Source organism: Sprattus sprattus (assembly GCF_963457725.1).
Source record: "Sprattus sprattus genome assembly, chromosome: 3".
NCBI classification, from domain to species: Eukaryota; Metazoa; Chordata; class Actinopteri; order Clupeiformes; family Clupeidae; genus Sprattus; species Sprattus sprattus.
The window spans coordinates 19,537,472-19,559,913 of record NC_137922.1 but is presented as its reverse complement, the minus strand read 5'-3'; the positions used below and the strand labels follow the sequence as shown (position 1 = coordinate 19,559,913).

General features: G+C 42.2%; 1 protein-coding gene across 1 annotated transcript in view; it reads right to left on the bottom strand.

The window, feature by feature from the left end:
* The window catches only part of cntnap3 (contactin associated protein family member 3), a gene marked incomplete at both ends in the record, with an annotated part of 88,622 nt that extends 68,379 nt beyond the window's left edge, over positions 1 to 20,243 (bottom strand). Inside the window, one exon of the mRNA XM_080834654.1 lies at positions 20,027 to 20,243. Coding sequence (XP_080690780.1) covers positions 20,027 to 20,243 — 217 coding nt within the window. The remainder of the gene's footprint in view (positions 1 to 20,026) is intronic.
* Positions 20,244 to 22,442: the final 2,199 nt, after the last annotated feature.

Below are 22,442 nucleotides of genomic sequence, written 5' to 3'. Positions count from 1 at the left end.
ATATCCAACATGAAAGGATGCTGAAAGAACAAATCTGTAGGTGTTTTGACATATTTAGATTATTATCAAAACATGGATGTAAAAACACATCCACACACATTCTCTTTCTGTCTATCTTATAAGTTCTGGGAAAATATGTTGTGTGACAACATGAAAGTAAGGGCAGTTGTGTCAAACAAGGTTATATTTCATGACTAATTCTTATATATGCAAAACACTATTATAAAACCATCATGTCACCTAATGCAACCTCATGTAAAACGCCACCATCCAGACTGCAACTCTGCTTCATGCCACAATGTTTTATTCATCTGACGGGTGAATACACTTTGTAGCATTAATCTCATTCCTTTGGTGGGCCCATGGTGCCAATCCCAATTTGTATAATTGGCTTCAAAGAATCCATAGCCATTTTAAATCATTAATTAGTCAAGAAGCACAAACTGAATGACAATGAAAGTTGAATGAATATCATCATCACCAGGATGTCGCGAGTGTGGAAACATGACATCACACAGACATCATTCCTACAGCATTGACAGGCCTTTTTGTGAAGTCATTTGAAGTGTTTTGCCTGATCTAAAATTAAAAACAAACAAAAGACATCACATTTTCACTCCTGAGTAGGTCACACTCGCTGCTTGGGGGAGGGGTTGGGGCTTTTAAATATATATATATATTTTTTAAACAGGCATTATCCAGAGACTCCTAAATGTGGCTTTGTCTCTTCATGTGTGTAGACTTATGCAGATACCACCACAATCATAACAGCATTCAAACTTAAACTACTTATGTTAAAACTTTTAACTTAAAACAAAACCCCAAATCCTCTTTAGCTATTATTTTCTTTCTCAGGAAAAACAAAGACTCTTCATGGATGATGAGTTAGAAACCCACTTTTTTTTCAGCAGGCAACAAAAAAGAAAAATATGTTTTTAAACAGTGACATCAAGTGAAGCATCAAAAGGGTTCTACAAAAAGCCCGTCACAAGGGTCCTAAGCAGTCCACTCCACTCTAACAGGCCTCTGCTGTTCCATGCAATGCGGCCCTAAACCTTTCATCATTATAGTTCTGCTTTCTGAAATCTGTGGTTTAAAGCACATTTTTAACATTAAATAGATACTCTGTTTCAGATCTAGTCAGTATTATTTGGTGTGACTTCCGAACACCCAGCAGGGCGTTTAGCTCATACTCTCAGTTTTCAGGCTGTTTTGCTGGATCAGAGACAGCCCAAAGTCCAAGTGACAGAGCGAGAGAGTGAATACTAATGAATCGGGTGATTGATGCTACCCCCCACTGCGCTCATAATATTGTCTTTTCCCTCCCAAAGCCCCTGAAACAGGTCAGCAGCAAATCTCAACAAAGACAGAGAACCGTCAGAGACCAAGTGTGCGCCGGTTTTTGGATCCTGGCATGAACTCTGCACCAAACAGTGCCGAACATTTGCAGTGTGCACCCGAACTGAAGAACTTGCTCTCTGACTGAATGCACTAATGTGGCAGGAGCTGGGCACTTTCCTGCCTTAATTAGGCCTGTTCGCCTGGCAGGGGATTAATGGGCCAGACTGGCGGAGCAGATCGCGACTTGGCCGAGACACGGCAGTTAACATTTGAACTGAAGTGTAGGATACGGAATGACTTCTGTTGAGCGTAGAAGTCCCTCTGATCTCCATGGGAAGGGGTCCTAATTCTGTCAACAAAAAATGTGCACAGCTGCACTGCCATTTGAACCTCTTAACCCAATGTCCTTTTTTTCGATGACACTTTCTTCGTTGAAAAAACAGGCACTGAAAACAATTTTTAGGTGCAAGAGCAGCACCTTGGTGTATTAGTGGTAAAATGTAATCTAAAATAGCAGCACACGTGATGGCACCTTGCCTTGAGCTTCCTACTCAATTAGCCATCTTCAGCTCTAGACAGGCAAAGAGGGGAATGTATGTAGTGAGTTTTATACCCCTTAGGTTAGATACCAGCAACATCATTATTTGAGCCAAAGATAGGTTTTTGATGTGTGAAATAACTTTCAAGCTGCTAAATCTTTAGAGAAAGAATTCCACTAATTATAGAATGACTCAAAGGGGTATGAAGTGTTATTCACAAGTTGAAGCCAGGTAACATCCATCCAACTATCTACTTATAACCTGGAAGTTTGGAGAGATTCAAGAGTTTGAATATTCTTATACATATGAATTCATCAAAATTCCAAAAGCATAGCACATTTTAAAATAATTACGTTTCATTCTATGTTTTCTTCTGTGTTGTGTTTTTGCAGGGCTGTCAGTTCATATTCCGTTTCCTCCTATCTCATGCCGCCTCACCACAGCTTCTATTTCTCCAGTCATAATTAATCAGATAATCTGCGTGTGCACGCATGCACCAGCAATCATCCAGCTGAAATGACACTTGCTCTCCTGCCTAGATTAATATTCACCAGCTTGACTAATGCAAGAATTTATCCCATAAATAAAGCGAAGGACAACAACTAAATAACAAATATTGCTATTTCAGCAGACAGGGTTTCATGGGGATTGTTTAGTGAAGCAAATGTGTCATGTGGCTACAATATAACAAAGCATTTGGCATAATTTCAGAATAGACACGTTCCTGTAGTCAATTACAAAATAAGCTGCGACAGGCAACACCCTCAGTAATGTTACCATGGACATTTTAAAATGTTGCTCTGTCCGTTTAGCTAAAGCTAATTTCGCTGTGTTGCTGGCATGCATAATGCGTAACATGCTCTGACTGTCCAGATGGGGCTGCAGCTGCAGTCGGAATGTGCATGGCCAGAAGCACATCTGCAGTTAGAACAGCAGTTAATTGCTATTATCATCCATAATAAATGAATATGCAGTATTCCCACTACGAAAAGAGAGTTGGGTGATTGACAAAAGTCCTAGTTTCTGTACATCTGATAGGATGATGTTTACCAGACACTTCAAATGCGGTGGCATATGAGTCATTAATGAGCCAATATATGAAACATTAATCCCATACACAAACACATACACTTACACTCAACTAGAGGTAATTCAAGGTAAATTCAAATTATCCATTATTTGAATTGGATGACATACATGCTGTGCAGCCTTCTGGAGCCTATTTTACTTTTCAATACAGTATGATGATATCGTAAAATACAATAACAGGCTGTTGAAATGTGTGATATAAGCACCAATACTCTCTAGGATTACTTGAATGTTGAAAGAAACAAACAATTACATTTTGAACTAATGCCTTTTCAGAATGAGCAGTTTTGTCCATCTTTTCTAGGAGAGTGTTTTTTACGTTAAGGAAACCTTTTCTTATACAAAGAAAACACTGGACATCTCAGAAGTGCCAACCTTTCCCCATATAATTGCAGCAGGATGAAATCGAACTCAGACTGTTTCCCCCTCTCTCCCATAAAAGGCAATCTAATAGGGGCTTGCACGCTAAATTTGCTGCTTATTGTGCTAATTTGTGTGAAACTGGTGAGGTGGCTTTTATTGGACTAGAATGATGAAGAGTTGAAACCAAGTGCATATTCCCATGTGTATTCAGCTTAGGTAAGGACTGCTTTATCGTAGAGAGACACTCAGTAGCACCTGTTCCTGGGCCTTTATAAGGGCCTTGTGTGCCCTTCTAGTAAGAGTCCATTTGCCAAGACATTACAAAAGTAAATTAGTCACAGTTCTTTGACTAACGTGTTACTAGAGGGCAAACTTCAAGGAGAATTATGGGCCATAGGGTTTAATTTAAAGCACAATCATAGTTCTCTTCATAATTACATGCCACAGCACTCTAGTCTCAAATGTCCGAGAGGACAAGCAAATGCAGCGTGATGCAGTGAATAGAGGGAGACTGAGTAGTGTTATTCATTAACTCCACAGTGTTTCTCATGTCATGGATTAATCCAGTCAATCAGCCATGCGGGCATGAATTCTGACAACATCCAGTCACTCATTTGAGAACATTATTGTACTTTTAGCTCAGATTTTATGTATATAGTTTAACTTTTACATTAAACAGAACATTACGATGCGACTGACCTTCCTAATTACAGATGTATTTGGTCTTATAAGGCATTCCTCCAAACCACCAATTATCAAAAAGAGGAAGCCAGTGGGTAGAATATCAAAATCAAATGCAAATCATTAAACCCCCACCATCTTTCTCACCTTCTCTCTCTCTGACACACACACACACACACACACACACACACACACACACACACACACACACACACACACACACACACACACACACACACACACACACACACACACACACACACACACACACACAGCAATAGTTGAATAAAGAAAATATGATGTGTGTCCATTTAGCTCAAGTCTAACTAGGTCATGCTGCTCTGACACTTCAAACCAACAAATTTGCAGGGGTGTATGGGCATGTCACCACATTAAATGTACAGTTGTCCAGTCCTCTCCATATTCATTGACTTCTATCAGTATTTCCTGCAGTGCCAAAGATGGTGAAACAGCTGAAGAAGTCAGGGTTGACTTGACACAGATCTAAATGAATAATGTCACTCAAATCACTTAATTGCATTGGCTAGAATCTTTGTCATCAAACACTCATTTTGTCCTGCTAACCATTCCAGTGAGATTTCATCATGTATGTTGATGAGCATGTCAGATTATGACTATGAACTAAAAGCATCTCTGTCACAAAAGGTAATATTTTTTTAGGTGAGGCCCGCCATTTCCTGATGTTTCACTCTGGTGAAATGCTTGGCCTGAAAGCCAGCACAGGCTCTCTCCTCGTTATGTATTATTCATCAGAGACTCAAAAGATCATAAGCCTAAATATGAGCAGCTGCATAAACTTTCCATCCTAAAATGAGGCTAACTTTCCGCTTGTTGAGTATTCGCACTAACTGTTGTTGAAGACATAGAAGTCTGCAGCGCAGCCTGTCCCAGTAAGCCGGTCTAAAACCACATTATGAAAATGTATGTGCATTATGGTTAAGACACAAACATTTAAAGAATGTGAATGATGAGCGGTTCAGGTGAAAGACAAAGAGGGTCTACCTTTCTTTGACATAAATAGTTGAGGGAATTTAAAAACGTCCGACATTGGGGTCCGTTTTACCTAATGTTACATGGATAGAATTGTGAGAAAGTGAGCAGTTAGAACACAGCAGATAGCAGATACAGAGAACAAGGATTGCATTTGGTAAATGTATTGTAGTAACCATCTGTATCTCACAAGACCCTAGTATCTGTGACTGTTTTCAGTCATAATGTGAGTCATGGATTTCATGGAAGTCAAAACATGGATATACACTGGATTGATTTGAGTTCAATACAACATTGCAAGGCAACAACTAACGTAGTGAATGTTTGAATTGAAAATGATCCGTTTCTCATTCTACAACGTTTCCATATGTTTACATTAATAAAAACTAACCAGTTTTTTTTTTACTGTGTAGGCATGATTTTCTTTTTGCATGTAACTGTAATTTGACCAGTTCATGAATTATGAGAGGATAGAGGATGAGGCTGTGCAAAAGGAGTGTAACAAATGCATACATTTGATAGATGCAGATTTTCAGAGGAGCCGTGAGCATTTATCAATTCCCCTCACATACCCAGTATATGCTGTAATGGTTTGCTTTAACCAGTAATTAACCCCTGTCTCTAGGAAATGTTTACTTTAGAATTAAGTCATCACATCTTTCCATACGATAATAACAGAGACTGTAGACTTGTAGACTCAGCAAGTCTACTTAATATATTTACATGTTAAAGGTTCACTTGGGCAATGTCTGGGATTCACTGAGCATCTCTTGGTCAGTAGTATGTCATATCATATACCCTTGTGTCTTGGCCTATCTGGATTGTAGATACACTGTGTGTGTCTGTGTTTTTAATAAAGAGAATAGACAGGTGATGTAAGGTGTGTTGTTCCCAGGAACTTTTACTTGGGCAAACAATAAGACACATCTGATGTTGACTGTGGAAAATCACTTTTATATGATAATGCCCCTCTGTCTTCTGATGTTTGTCTGAAGTGACAGACCATTGTTTTCACATCCTTTCTATCACTGGATTTGTCATTTGCCTCCTGCTTCCCCCTCTCTCTCCGGTTCTCCCTCCCTTCTCCCCCTCTCCCAGTCTTCTGAAGTCACACCTAACCACATTTTAAGGGTGAAATGTATTTAATGAATAAAAGATGTCAGAATATTGGGGTTTGGTATCATATTAATGGTGTCAGTGTATGGAGTACAATGGTCTCAATTGTAGAACAACAGTGTGGATCTCTATAAGATTTCCAAAAACATGGGAACATTTTGGTCCTCACTCCACAGTGACACACCCACTTGGGATCATAAAAGGCAGTCCCAGGATACTACCTCCTGCCACTGTGATAAGGAAATACCCCTATAGTTAGTTAGTTCCAGTAGGTCCTTGTGACAGAGCACATTGCGTCTGTCATGCAAAGGGGTGGTTTCCCGCCAGATCATGATCATTGTTTAAAAGATATGTTCTTATTGACACAAATAAGGAACGATTGATTATGTGATTATGTTTTTCGGAATGCTTAGAGGTTATACTATGCGTTTCCTTTTGATTCAGTGTTTGATTCAGTGTTTTTGTCTAAAAATAAAGAAACCTATTTTTTGGAAGATCCGTTTTCATTCGTCCATCCTTCAAGTCTGACCAACCGCTCGGGCACACTCCTTTACAGTCCTTAAATGTGTAAATTCATTAAAATTTCCATTCAGCATGTAATTTAAGAATGTATTTGTACTGGCTGGGTTTTTAAGGGAAGTGACCAAATTTGTGTATACAGAACTCCTATTTGGATTATTTGTGTGTGGCCATATCTGTGCCAGGTATGCTAGCTTTCTATTTTGGATTATTGTTAACAGTGTTATAGCTTTATGTTTTATTATTGACTTAGCCTAGTTATTGTACTTCTAACAGTTACTGGCATTATACAGAATACAGTATGCAGAATACAGTTGTTGAAGGGATTGTTTGGTCATTCAATGCAATTTACCGGATTTTACATGAATGTAGTAAAACACTGTAATCAGCCAATCAGAGGGAGATATCTGTGTCTAGAATTGTATGGTAACATTGCTATATTAATAGACCATGTTTGGTGTGAGATTTCAATTTTGGCATTAAACCACTTCAGGAGCCAACAAAAGTGTCTTTCCTACCACGTTGTGTTGTGAGTTGTGAAACAATATCTGTGTTTTATTGCACGGTCCAAGGGCGAAAGCACGTGCACAGGCCAACAGGTCTGAATAGATGTTAGCGAGAGCTGCTACTCATGGAATGAAAGCCTGGGGAAGCATTGAAATTGTTGGGAGAAGTGCACAAGTAAGACATTAGTTTAATAATTATTGATCTCTCATTGTCAACTGCTCTTTCGATAATGGGTTGAAATTCATCTTTCACACTGTTTTCTGAGTCTGGGGGTTCAGTGTAAGATGAACTGGATGGATCTGATATCGATGACCAATGACACTTTAGGAAACACAGTGGGGGCTCTCCCAAACCGTACTACCAACATTTCTGCATCTTATGGCCCACTGAAGCATGAGCTTCAAAGGAGCTTCAAAGCTTCCTTGGTTTTGCAAACTTTTACCGTTGTTTTATCCGTAATTATGGTACATTGGCAGCCCCCCTCACGGCTCTGACTTCGCCGGCTGTCAAGTTCACCTGGTCCTCATCAGCAGAAGGAGCGTTCTGCGCACTCAAGCAACGGTTCACCTCCGCCCCGATCCTGATCCAACTTGATCCTTACCAGCAGTTCATTGTGGAGGTTGATGCCTCGGACATTGGCATTGGAGCGGTGCTTTCCCAACGTTCGGCCAAGGATAACAAGGTCCATCCTTGTGCTTTCCTTTCCCACCGTCTCACCCCCACTGAACGCAATTATGATGTCGGCAATAGGGAACTGCTAGCAGTAAAGATGGCCTTGGAGGAGTGGAGACACTGGCTGGAGGGTTCCTCTGTGCCATTTCTGGTCTGGACAGACCATAAGAACCTCGAATACATCCGCACCGCCAAAAGACTCAACCCCCGCCAAGCCCGCTGGTCCCTGTTTTTCTCCAGGTTCAACTTCACATTGTCCTACCGCCCTGACCACAAGAACATGAAGCCTGATGCACTGTCCCGAAGGTTCAGCCATGATGAGAGACTCCAAGAACCCAACACCATCCTTCCCCCGCATTGTGTTTTAGGGGCAGCACAGTTTGAGATTGAGTCCATTGTGACTGCAGCCGAGGGTAATGAAACAGGGCCCAGTCAATGTCCTAATAACCGTCTTTATGTCCCTAGTGCTGTCCGCCCACAGGTTTTGCAGTGGGGCCATTCTACCCAGCTGTCCGGCCACCCGGGATCCAGACGGACTCAAACCTTCATCGCCTGAAGGTTCTGGTGGCCTTCCATGAAAGAGGAAGTCCATAGGTTTGTCCAAGCCTGTCCAGTGTGTGCCCGCAATAAGACTTCCACCCGACCACCTGATGGCCTGCTGCAGCCCCTGCCTGTTCCAAGGAGACCTTGGTCCCATATTTCCCTCGACTTCGTCACTGAGCTACCCCCATCGGAGGGCAACACGACGATCCTCACTGTTGTGGATCGTTTTTCCAAGTCGGTCCACTTCATTCCCCTTTTTAAGCTTCCTTCTGCCAAGGAGACAGAGATGTTAATGGTCCAACATGTTTTTAAGTTCCATGGGCTACCTAGTGAAGTAGTTTCAGACAGGGGGCCGCAATTTACCTCCAGTTTTTGGAGGGCATTCTGTAAATTGATTGGTGCCTCTGTTTTTTTAACTTCTGGGTTTCATCCGCAGTCTAATGGCCAGTGCGAGAGGGTGAACCAACAGCTGGAGACGGTGCTGCGCTGTATGGCCTCCCAGAACCCCACTTCTTGGAGCCAGCAGTTACCATGGGCTGAGTATGCCATCAACTCCCACATTTCGTCCTCCACTGGTCTGTCCCCCTTCGAGTGTTCCCTGGACTATCAGCCACCTCTTTTCCCAGACCAAGAGACAGAGGTGGGGGTACCCTCTGCCGAGGCACTCATCCGCCGCTGCCGCCGGACGTGAAAGCGCACACGCTCAGCTCTTCTCCGCTCCTCTGCTGCGATGAGGGTTCAAGCCGACAAACATCGCTCCCGACCTCCCCCATATCGAGAGGGACAACGCGTGTGGCTCTCCACCAAAGACCTTCCTCTAAAGACTGAGTCCCGCAAGCTCACTCCCCGTTTCATCGGACCCTTCCCCATCACCAAGGTCATCAGCCCAACTGCAGTCCGTCTCAACCTCCCCGGTCCCCTGCGACGTATCCACCCTACCTTCCATGTTTCCAAGATTAAACCCTTCATCTGCAGCCCGTTACATCCTGCCCCTCATTGACGGATCAGAGGTGTACACTGTACGCAGACTATTGGATGTTCGCCGCCGGGGCCGAGGTCTCCAGTACCTCGTTGACTGGGAGGGCTACGGTCCTGAAGAGAGGTGCTGGGTTCCGACCCAGGTCATCATGGACCCCTCGCTCCGCAAGGACTTCCATCGCCAGCACCCCGTCCCACCCAAGAAAGTTTATTGGGGGGGGGGGGGGGGGGGGGTACTGTTAGTATCCTCCCTGCTGTTCAAGGGACTCTGGCTTTCCTGTGTCTTGTGTTTGTTTTGACATGTGTTCGTGTGTTTGTTACGCCATGTGTTTTCTGTTTTGTTCTGAGACTCCGCCCCCACCTGCCCTCTGTCACTTCCTGGATTTCCCTGTCACCATTTACCACACCTGTCCGTTATCAGTCCACTCATTGTCTTGATTAGTTTCTCCTGCCACCTGTTTGTTTCCCACCAATTACATGTGTCCCCTGTAGTATTTAAGCTCAGTCTACCAATTGTTTCATGTCTGATCATCACCTAAAGTCTGTGTGAAAGACTCTGTCTGTCTGACCTAGATTCTAGAGTTTAACTCTTCCGCCTTCCCTGATTATCTGCCGGTGTGAGATAAGTTCTTGGTTTTTGTATTTTTTCTCTTTTGCTCTGCCTGCTTTGTTTTTGGATCTTTTGTGTGTTACCTTTTGGACTCTGACCTTTTGCATCTTTTATGTTTTGACTTTTTGAACCTTTTTGAGTAACTTTTGTGGACAATAAATACAAGATTTTTGCCCGCAACTTTGGCCTGCTATTGGGTCTCTTTTCCCCTACGGAACCTAACAAACTGGGCAGAATTACTACTGTCAGAATTGTGTGGTTCCCATATTCACTTGTGCAAATAAAGAAACTAGCAAGTATTTAATTAATGCTTAACCACAAGATCCCATTGTTCTTACCCACTTTTTTCTATTCTTTTACAACCTGTAGTTACCCTCAGCTACCCCTCTTAGGCAAACACCCACTTTCAAGTCTTTTATTTTGTTATTTTACATATTGTTTTGTTTGTTTGTTTCATGGTTTGTTGCCTCTTTTATACTTATCTTTGCAAATGCAAAAATCTCCAGAAACCACATAAAGCTACTGCTGCTATTTACCCAGCCTGTCATATCCAGTTATGTTACAAGCGTAATGTTTGTTTCAGTGTGTGCTTGTAAGATTTCTGTTGTGTGGATGCCTTTAAAAAGACCCCTCCCATGCTCTACAGGCCACCCCCTCCCCAAGAGTTGCTGATAAAGCAACAACATGGCTTACCACAAGATCTTGATCATCTGATGCCAACCCCCGTGCACTGACCTGAGAAAAACTCCTTGGATGTGATGGACAAGAGAGCAGATGGCTAACTTCATGGACTTTGACTGTTTCTCATTCACAAGAGGGCCAATCCGTAAGGCAGAATGTGCTCTGAAAATGATACAAATCTACTAAATGCTTCACTGATTTAAAAAACCTGAAAGTCACAGGTTCGATCCCTACTAGTGGCAACCATGGCCCAAGTTGCTTAACGAATGTTAACGACTCTTAATGACTGTTATCAGAGTAAGCCTGACTCTGTATAATTACATGCCAGAAACGAATCTCAAGAACATTAAGGTGAAATAATAATATATAAGTTAGGAACATTACACATAGCCTAAGTTAAAACTTTTAAACACATACCACCATAAACATGTGAGATAATTCGACAAGAGACATTGAAAGACAGCTAACTCACTGCTTCGTCAAATAAGAGAGATCAACTATATATATATCTGGAAACCACTTACAGATTCCGATTAGCTAAATTTGCGTCTGGATGGAAAGGTGTTATCTTTCCCCATCCCACCCATGCTAAGCCATTTCTAGCATAACATGCAATCAACCGTGGAAAACAGAAGGCAGGCGATTTTTGTATCAGTTCTCACCACACAACGACGTCTCATCTTTGCTCCTTGAATGTCCAGTGGTGTAGTCCAGTGTATACGCAGGTATACGGAGTATACCCACTTATTTTTCAGTCACCATTGGGTATACCCACTTCTCAAAACAGGGTGTTTATCCTGTGCTGTATGAATAAATAAAAAGTATACCCACTTCTCCAGGGACCACTACCACTGTGAATGTCGTATGGTATGGTGTTATTAAAACTTACTACGTGTAAAAAAGACTAGAAATTGAACGTTTGTTATTCGAGTCTAAAGTTTCTAATGTTGCCTCGGGCGCCTTTACGTGAACATAATTAAAACGTCACATAAGTCCACTAAACAATTCCCAATTCGCACGCTCCAGTAACAGAAGAGAAATACGCCAGAGGAGGGAGGAATGATAAACCAGGTACTTGGTCGCACCGACGAGCTTGACTCTTACCAGCAACGTGGCTAAGCGGTTAGACACAGGTATACAATACCATTAACCTGAAGAGGGCAGGTTTGAAGCTCGCGCAAGATTTCAAAATCTACCTGAAAAGACACAGGATAGATATTCACGAGTGGCAAACATGTCCCAAGTTGCGAAATGACTATCTCAATATCAGAGTAAGCCCGACTCTGTATAATTACATGCCAAACGTGAATCTCAAGAACATTACAGAGAGGAAGCTCGGGAATATAAGTGGAACAGCCTCAAAAGTACATTGCAACCCTCGAACTCTGAAAATGAAAGGCAAAGCAAGAATCGTGATATCCAGGGAATCAAAACCCTAAAGGCAGAACTCTGAAAACGGAAGGTGAATCAAGAAATGTGATAACCCCGGACCAAAACCCTAAAGACAGAATATTGATTCAATTATTTTTAATTTCGTTTTTATGGGGCAATAGCTGTAAATGGGAGGGGATACGTTTTGTCAGTTGAAAGCTGACCTTTAGACAGAATCTCATTCCGTCTCATCACAAGACGTTTTAATTCAATTCCTTGTCGTTTTCAACCAATGGTTGCAGCAGGGTGTGTGTGGCTAGACTGCTGACAGTCAATATGCTAATAAGAGCATTTCGCACCTCTGTCAGCGGGAGGTGAGAATGCTAAACACATCGGCCCCCCTCCCCTCGCAGGTTCCTTCCCGGGAAATTCCGTCAGTATGCGGCAGACAGATATTTCGGGGGAATGTCCGCAATCAGCCAGGAATGGTGATCATCCGCGGCTGTATCACAGCGTATACGGGCCCGATAATCTTGCTTTTCGTGCAGTGCTCCCTTACAACTCTGTATTCTACTCCAGTCGACCTATCAATGGAGTTGTTATTGGTTTGTTGCAGATGCGCAGAATAGATTTGAGTATAAAACCAGACATCTTGTAACATTTGGTCTCTTTTTTTGCTCTTACTCTCGCTCTTATGCTTTCTCTCTCATTTTCACTCTCTATCTCTCTCTCGAGCTCAATTTCTCTCTCTCTCTCTCTCTCTTTCTCTCTTATACTTATCCATTTGGGTTTTATCTTCATTCAGTTGACTGATACTTATGCTGTAACATTTAACCTTACCATTTATTGCATTAATAAACTGCTCATTCATTAACCATTCATATAACTCATTGTGTGCCATTAGTTTACAGACAGCTTGGAGGTCATTTAATAATTTCATGGAGTCTAATTAATTGTATTTATCTGCAATATTTACCACTCTAATGCATTCTACTGTTCCATAATGTTCAGACCCCTATACACCTTACAGCCTGGTGTTTTCCATCTTTGGTAACATTTTGGCTGCTTATTTACAGTGGTGTTTGGTTTTGGTTTGGTTATTATTAAAGGTCCATATAGTACGTAGCTGCAGAACTCAATGTGTTTGCATGCTTATGAAATTGCTTTCTCTCTTGCAACTCACTCCCAAGCGAAGGGACCACTCCTTGTCTTTGTGGCCAAACTCTGGAAGCTCAAGGTCCCATTCCAGAAAGCATGACATGAATATTTCAGAGTTCAGAAAGTGCACTATGTACAGGTGCTCCAAGGCTTCATCTAGGCAGGCAGCCTGATCACAGCCTCAGCACCAAGGCTCTGTCACTTAAAGCAGCTATACAGAGTTCTGTTCAGAAACCAGTAAGCTAACTACCTAAAAAGCATGCATAAACCTTGCAATCACCACCAACAGCCCATCTGACCTTGATAGAAGCTTGCCATCACACTAACTGGTGTCTTTTAGCAGTATAGCTGGCAATGTTATGCTTGTGAAAGCCGAACTACATAGTACATATCCTGGATGGCTGGTGGGGAAGAAACAGGTGTTTATCTGTCCTTCACACGACCATATGCCATCATAATGAATTTAAGGATGGTACCCAAGCTAGTTGCCTATAAAACCATACCTGAAAAAGTGTCAAATTGTTGCAAAGTGTCACTTTAACATTCTGCAAATTAGCTTACCCTATACTACAGCGCGCCCGTTCCTCCTACTTTCAAAGCTTACTTCTGCAACATTTCTAATGTTGTTATTCCATCAGTAATACTGGTCCAAAGAGTCTGTGTATCGGTGATGTGTGGCAGGTTACAGTGGGGGATTTGACTCTTAGTTCTGTAGCATATCCAGGCAACAGATGAGAAAGCCCTGTCAGAATGAGTGTGTATGCCAGATGCGACAGGGGGGGCTAAGTAATTTTGAAAAATTCAAAACCCATTGTTGTCAGTGAGGGTGCAGCTAGTGGCATCATCCATTGGCATTCACAGACGACACCGAGCCAGAAAACCCTTTCAGCTTCAATGCAAGCCATTCAACACTTTACTACACCATCGTGCCAGAAACATCTTTTGGAGAAATTAATATTAGTTGACATTTGACTTGAAATTTACATAGAGAGCAGCAAACAATCTAGCCTACTTTTTCAAAGTAAAGAGTCACACTGCCTCCACAATGTGCAAAAGGTGCTCTTTGACTTCTATGTTACCTTACCAACTGTGCCGCGATTCTCCCTCTTTGTCCAGCCAACTTTCATAAAGCTAATCAGTTCTGATACTGGATCCAACACGCGCTCACAGCCCTGGGATTGAGACACTAATTTATGAGATTGGGTATGTGTTAGGTCTACTGCAGTTTGGCTTACCTCCACTGCTCCGCCACTACTGTAGCCTTGCCAGTACACTAGCTTAGGGATGCACTGTCCGATCTACTTACGGAAGTACTGCAGCGGAAAGGCACTAGAAAGTTTTTCAAAAATGAAGTAGCTGTTCATGAACAGTCACTGTTTCTATCCTTATTACAATTCTGTAGGCATGCAGGCACTGATAGAATGGTGAAGGGACAGGCATAACCCACAGAAGAACGAATCTGTGAAACCCTGAAGTGAACACACAGGGAGAGAGAGAGAGAGAGAGAGATAGAGAGAAATCAAAGAGAGAAAAGAGAGGAGTTTCCCCCCCTCTGACCCGCTTTGCCATTGGGGTCACTTGCCATACCTGACCTGTAAGGCACTGGCTTGTGAAATGCAATACGGGGGCTGAACGCCACAATGCCTCCACGACCCGTGACCACAGGGAGGGATGCTCAGTGTGTCTCCAGACCAGAGTATTTTTCTCCTCGCTCTCATTAAATGCCTGCCCCATGGTGCATGGACAACAGAACAGAAGCAGCTCGGCTCAGTGAAGGTAAAAAAAAAAAGCATTAAGCAATTTGTATATATCTGATTAAGTATTTCATCATATTGTCTGTAAAAACAAATACCATTTATTATTTAGTTATACATTTAGGAAAAGGTTAACAACCACAACCCTTTCACCGGAATCATGGAAGTCATATTCAACATTAATATGTATTTCACACACACCATAACTTGTTCAGCAAGTGTGACTACTTACAGTCATTGATTTTAATCTGCCGCCCATATGTTGGCCTGTGGCCACTTGTTTTGTTCCGTATGACTTTGCAGAGATGTCAAAGCATAAGGGGATGCAGAATTTTCTGTAGCGGTGTTAGCCTAATTCATGCAAAATTATGCAGTTCAATTATGCCCAAGTATGATACCATCAACAAGTGACCAAGTGCTTTTGGCCAGTCCAATGACTGACAACAGAAGCAAATTGAGAGCTCGGGCTTTAATTAAGGACTTCATTCTGCCAAGAACCTGACTAGTTAATCTGGTAGTGAGCAGGAAAGGTTATAGACAAACACTGTCTCAGTGTCACCGAGATGTGTAACCGCTGATACTAGAGCAAGAATATAATCCAGTACAACCATTAAAAATGCAGTTAAACATAATTGATTACTTAGGCTGATAAAACTATATTAAACTTTTTCCCCATCAGCATGATATGCCAGATCAGTCATAAGCCACATGCTTTCTATTGCTAATTTTAGCAAATGGAAAACCTTTTTGTCTTCACTTTATTAGAACCCCCAACAGTCAGTAGGCAAACAATGGGAGACCTTTTACAACTTGTGAAGTAGACTTGTAATTAAGGAGTAATTCTAGATGTTTGGGAACTGGGGCCGTGCACCGGCTGTAGGTGGCAGTCACCCGTACTCCCTTCACTCAGCGCAGTGGACCAGTTATTCTCTGTTTCAAATGAGTACTGCCAGTGAGATTTAATCAGAAAAGGTTGATAATTTAACACCAGAGGAGACATTAATATATATAACGGCAGCCATCATGCTGCGTCCCCTCAGTGTGGCAGTTATGAAAATATTTTCACAGAGGAGGCAGTAGATAATGCGGCGGAGTGATGAATGCATGTCCGAATAACACCTATCTTTTGGTGACAGGTTCCTCAACATGAATGAGTCCATTTGTGGGGCACTGCTGAAGTATTTTGAAGTAATTTGGCCTTGAGCACGCACTCACACACACACACAAACACACACACACACACACACACACACACACACACACACACACACACACACACACACACACACACACACACACACACACAAACACACACACACACACACACACACACACACAAACACACACACACACACCGTGCTGTCGAAGCCTCTGACAGGTGCAGTGTAATTTTCTGTCAATTTTCCGCTTAAATACAGCACTCTGGATTAATAAATATAGATTTATGAGTGCCAGCTTGAAGTTTAGAGAGCAAAAAAAGAGAAAGGAAAAAAAATCACCCATGATACCTTTTTTGTAACCTTGACTTCATGAGACTCTGATTCAAGGCTTGACTTCTCCAGTACACATTTTCATAAATGACAGTAAAGAAGATATATGAGGGCGATTTATTACCTTCTTCCCTCTGTCCCTTATCCTGGCTCTTTGAGATGCCACCCTATCGTGAATCATAATGTCCAGTCAGTTTTTCAGGGAAACACACATGCACACACACACACACACACACACACACAAACACACACACACACACACACACACACACACACACACACACACACACACACACACACACACACACACACACACACACACACACACACACACACACACACACACACACACACACACACACACATTGCATTCACAATGAAATTGATTTTATGCAGTGGTTTACTTTCTCCACCATACAAACATCCAGCTCATAGAAAGGAGCAGGTGATAAATTCTGACAGGCTGAGGTTGCTCACAAAGCACAGAGCACCATGGCTATATATTTACACTCAAGTTTCATCACACTGTGGGATTTCAAACATTAGTCTCACTGTCTTCATCAGTGAATTATGAGGTATATTTAGATGTGAAAACAAATAAACAACTAAGTGACCCAAAAACATCTAAAAACTCAAATTGCAGCCTAACAAGTGCTCTCCACGGCATCACTCTTCGGCGTAATCCGGTTCATTGCATGAAGAATTGAACCAGGGCCAGATAAGAAAACTCTCTTGGCATTTCAACTCTGCCTCCCTACTCAGTAATTGATTCTTTCGTCGGCTTCATATTTGCAGTGCCAGTAGACATCAAACTCATGACTTAAGGATCTCAACCATTGCATGTCTATATTACATCAACTTCAACTACTCGTCCATACTGAAATGCGCATGCGCACACACAAATACACACAAACACATCAACAGACGCACATATGGACAAAACATACACACATACAAACATGAGGATTCCCCACTCATATACGGGCAGACACTGGTCTTATATTGCACAGTGTCTCTTGCTTTAAACATTAATTTCTTCTTCAGTTCAGAGTATTCTTGAAATATTTAGCAAGTTAAATCAACTATATATTTATTCATGTGTTTTCTGCAATATTCCATCTTAACTTTTGAGGAGCCCAAAAGTCATTGCTGGAAAAATGGGTCACCTCCGATAAGACTCGCGACACAGTGTGGTATCCAGCTGTGAGCCTCTCCTCAGCCACAGTGGTGTGCTATCTGCGTGCTACGCGTACACGTGGCTGCTGGCTGAGAGCAGAACCACTTTGATTCAGCTGCCTGTATCATCCTCCAAACACACACACACACACACACACCCACGCACACGCAATGCACACATACATGTGCATTCTCTCTATGGACCAGCACACAAGTGGAATACCCAAGCACTGTGCAATGCCAGCTTTCATGTGGACTTCTAAACCCAAGGCCAGGGCAATGGTGTGCTGTGATGTGGCAGGATATTGTCTTTTGCTGTGGTGGATTGGGATAAACTGTTGTGCTGCACTATACAATTTGATTTTAGGATCGTCTGTAATGCTCCGTTCAGATTTGTGGTGCTGTGCAGAACTGTGCTGTGTATGTGTGTTCTCTGTTGTGCAGTATACTACATAATCCTGTGCTATCTGTTACTGTGCTGTGTTTAAGCACTTAATGGCAGGCTGGATAGTGTTGTGCTTTGTTATGTTTAGGTCTGTTATGTTATGCTATTCAGGCGCCTGTGTGTGAACTGTGTTGGTACTGTATAGTATTTGCTGTGATTTGATATTACTGTGATATTAGAGACTACTCCACCTTCTTGTTGCTGTATGATGGAAAACATTACAGGGAAGAGAATCAAGGTTGACAGGTTAAATATGGGTCAAGCCCAGACTCTCAGTGCTGACAGAAAGGTTCCAGTGACCCGGGAATGATTCCTCACTAATGTGGAGGAAAGCATCCTTCAAAGTGAATTATAATAACTGGAAAAACCACTCAGCGATGAAATTATGACCATTCTTTCCCTTTCTGTTGTTGTTACGCCATGCCAGTGGGCCATGGAGAAGAACAGAATAGCTTCCATACATTTCAGCTGACAATGGCATACAAATATGCAGGAATTTCATGTGCAGGAGACTAGGAGCTGTAAAGTTCAATGCCATCTGCTTCAATTACAATACAAATGCATCTCCAATGCATCTAATCTGTGTGTGTGAGCGCATGCAGGATATGAGTGTGTGTGTGTGTGTGTGTGTGTGTGTTTGTGTGTGTGTGTTACTGGCATACACACACACTGGCATACACACACACACACTAGCAGTGTATATGCCAGTGCGTGTGTGTGTGTGTGTGTGTGTATGCTAGTGTGTGTGTGTGTGTGTGTGTGTGTGTGTGTGTGTGTGTGTGTGTGTGTGTGTGTGTGTGTGTGTGTGTGTGTGAGAGAGAGAGAGATAGATAGAGAGAGGGCGAGAGATAGACAGACAGACAGAGATAGAGCAAGTCTTTCTTCCTTTCTTGAAATGCTAGTGTATGACCACTAGTGGACATGTGCCATGCATGCCAAAGCACATGTACTCAATAGAGAACATTTATCCCAATTGTTTCAGAATTGTCACCGTTTAGAGAAGAAAAAAACGAAATCTGTCATAACGAGAGCATCAATCACAACTTGCTATGTTTTCATTCATCCATTGTCTGGTGCACCTTCACATTGTTTTAAATGGTTCAAAAGTATCTCACATTAAGCGCGAAACAAGGGACTTTCCAGCGTTACGTCAAAAATTGTTGTTTAGTGCTGATAAATAACTTGTTTCGTGAAATAACCTTTATAACCTTATTCACCATATCTGAAAGTCTGCTAAGAACACGTACAACGGAGCGTGATGTAAGGTGATGTTTTACAGTCGTTGATGTGCCGCAAACTGAGATGGATAGCTGAACAGTTTCTGCAATGCAAGGACTTATATACAAAAAAAAAACTTTAAAGTGCTGAATACATGCAGCGTTTTGGTCACTGCAGATGTCCAGTCCGTTATGTGAAAACTCGGAGGTTATATGTGTGTACGTCTTTTCGAACACATCCTTCAGACAAGACAAACGGAATATTATCAAACCCTTTAAGATGTACTCCTATTACTTCGATGAAGACTACTACCACGCATGGAAGGGGACAGACGACGGAACAACCACGAACAAACCAAATCTAATGAGCTCTTGCATACAAAGATGGGCAGACCGTATTATTCTGATGGCAAAGCCATTTCATCGGATTAAAGTTGTTGGACTAAAGAGGTGAGCTCAATACATAGTGTTTGAGAGACAATTTTACTATCAGTAAACTGACGTATGTTTTGCTCAACCGATTTCACCACAAATAGGTGTTCACAGTTTTCACAGAACTGAATACATCGTATTAATGTATAAGGGGATACCACAAGGCTTATCCTTAGTTATCCTTACTGTAAATTATCTGTAGTGAATCGTAATTCTACAGTCGAACACACAAGTAAGTTTTTAAAGAACTTCTGCGGTTGATTCCACTGGCATCACGGTATGGAATCTGCATGGCAGTAAATATTGAAGAAAAAAAAACGAACATATGCTCACCTTTGCTTAATGTCCCGCCGATACAGCAAAGAAGAAGAGACAGCCATAAGAATGCTCCACGGCGCCTTGTAAACCCTAAATCCATGTTTGAGCGAGCGGGATGCAGAGAGGAGAGTTGTGCCTTTTCTCTCCTCACTGAGGAATGCAGTGCGCGAGTCGGCTCTCTGGAGCGTCCGTTACGCGCGGCTCTTTCACGCCATCTCGCAGCTGAGAACATTTGAATACGAATTATGCTTGGAAATTTGAAAGACACACCTACACGGCAGCCTGTCGCTGTCCTGTTCGTACTCCGTAAATATACTGTTCTGACTGCAACCTCACCACTTCGGCTAGCAGTCCTTCTGCCCCACCACACTGGAGCACTGTGTGGAGAGGGACCAACCGACGCAGGAGGTAGTACGCCTCCGTACAAATTACATCGGACGGCATTGAACCAGGCAGCTCTCACGATATTTTGACGAGCAGATCAGTTTTACGTTCAGAGAAGCACCTTATAATTTAAAATTACCTCCAGTAAAATAATACATGTTCTTAAAGCATTTGAACATGTTGTATACCATAGTTGGGAAGATACTACATGTAACATTATGAACAGAACGAACGATCTAATCTACTCTTCATAATTAAAGCTGATACTATGTGTTTTAATCATAGAGAAAGCAATAGCTTCTGATAATGATTTCGAGAGGTTTCCCGCGTCCCTTAATGGCGTTACAGTACCAAACGTCTTGGGGACATTAATTAGTCGAGAGTAATTAAACTTGGCTTAGATCAAGCACACGTAAGCTACTGCAAGTCGGTGTGCTTGCTCTTACCATAAATCCCCTTGGACAAACTCGACCTACTTGATATCTAACTGTTAGCGTTATGGGAAACATAGGTCGTCCGGAAAGACTTTATACAACATAACGATTTGACACTGGTTTTAGGATACCCTGCCGGTGTATCACACCTCATCTGTGCCTCTAGAGTGCCTGATGGCATTTGTAGATTTTCTTTACCTTTCTTTACTCGTAGGATTTCATGTCACCTTCTACCCAGTGATGTGTGAAAGAATTCCTGATGGTGTGTTCAGCCAGCCTGCAGGTATGAGTGGGAAAGTATCTCTGTTTCATAACAAATTGATTCCCCAAAGGTTGAAATCACTGGGGTAGAGTTGTTGCCTGTATTGGTGTAGATACGATATGTATGCAAAATTTCAGCTTTGGCTAGTTTTGGAACTAAGACCAAATGTTATATTTTTGGACAAACAGGAACACCTCCTTGGCTTAATTTATGAAACTGCAAACTCACAATTTTGTAGACACCAGAGTATCCTTTCATTTTGTCACACAAACTGTGTAATTCCCATGAATGTTTATTCACATGCAGTGGAACAAATTGCTCACAAAGTATCCTGTGAGTAGAAAGATGTGTCTCTCATCTGCAGCAAAATGCGAAATCACAAGCACACAGGCGGCACATCACAGCGCGACTGTGGTGGTGAGGAAAGGAAACCTGTGGGAGAGAGGTACCTTATCTGACACAGACACACATGCTACTCCTCTGTTCTTCCATCCCTCTCCTTCCATAACCACCCCCGCCCCCTCTCTCTCACTCTCTCTATCTCTCTCCTTCTCTCTCTCTTCCTTTCCCTCTTTATCCCTTCTTCCACACCTCCTGTCCTCTCGTTCTTCCACCCCACTCTTAGTGGTATTCATACAACAGAAAAAAAAAATGGAGGATCTGACTGTCACCTGATAGTGCAACATTGGAGAACTGCAAGAGCACTATGGTGGCACCATTAAGAAATAATACAATTAGTGAAAGATACTATACGTGAAGTTAAGGGGAACCCCAGTCCCAGAGAGAGCAGTAAGTTATACTCTCTTAACATAAATAAGTACGATAAATAATTAAATAAACTCCCAATAAATTCCTTTACAAATTCATAGCTGACGTTAGACACATGCACCTAAACACACTGCCACACTCATTCTATACATACACGCACACACACATGTTCAAACTCACACAAGAGAAATGTCCCCTGTAAAATAATTGAGACGTGATACATTTCACCAGACCAGAAGGCCAAAACAGATGGCATATTGTTATCTCTTTCTATTGTTGGCTCTATTCAAGTGACTGGGATTTCTCATGCTCCCATACCCATCACACTCCAGTGCACTACTGAAAGACTGCACTTACTGGAACTACTGGACTATTTAATGGATGTATCAGATGTCCGCCACAAGGGAAAAAGAGAAAGACTCAAACAATGGACGGGAATTTGAATGGCAGATAGATCAGACAACATACACGCTTCAGCTAACCAACTGACTTTTTCACTCTCAGGGGACGATGATATAGTGAATAAATGAAAGTATCAGCACGCTGAGTGATGGAAAAGAAAACTGTAAGTGACGAAGAAACA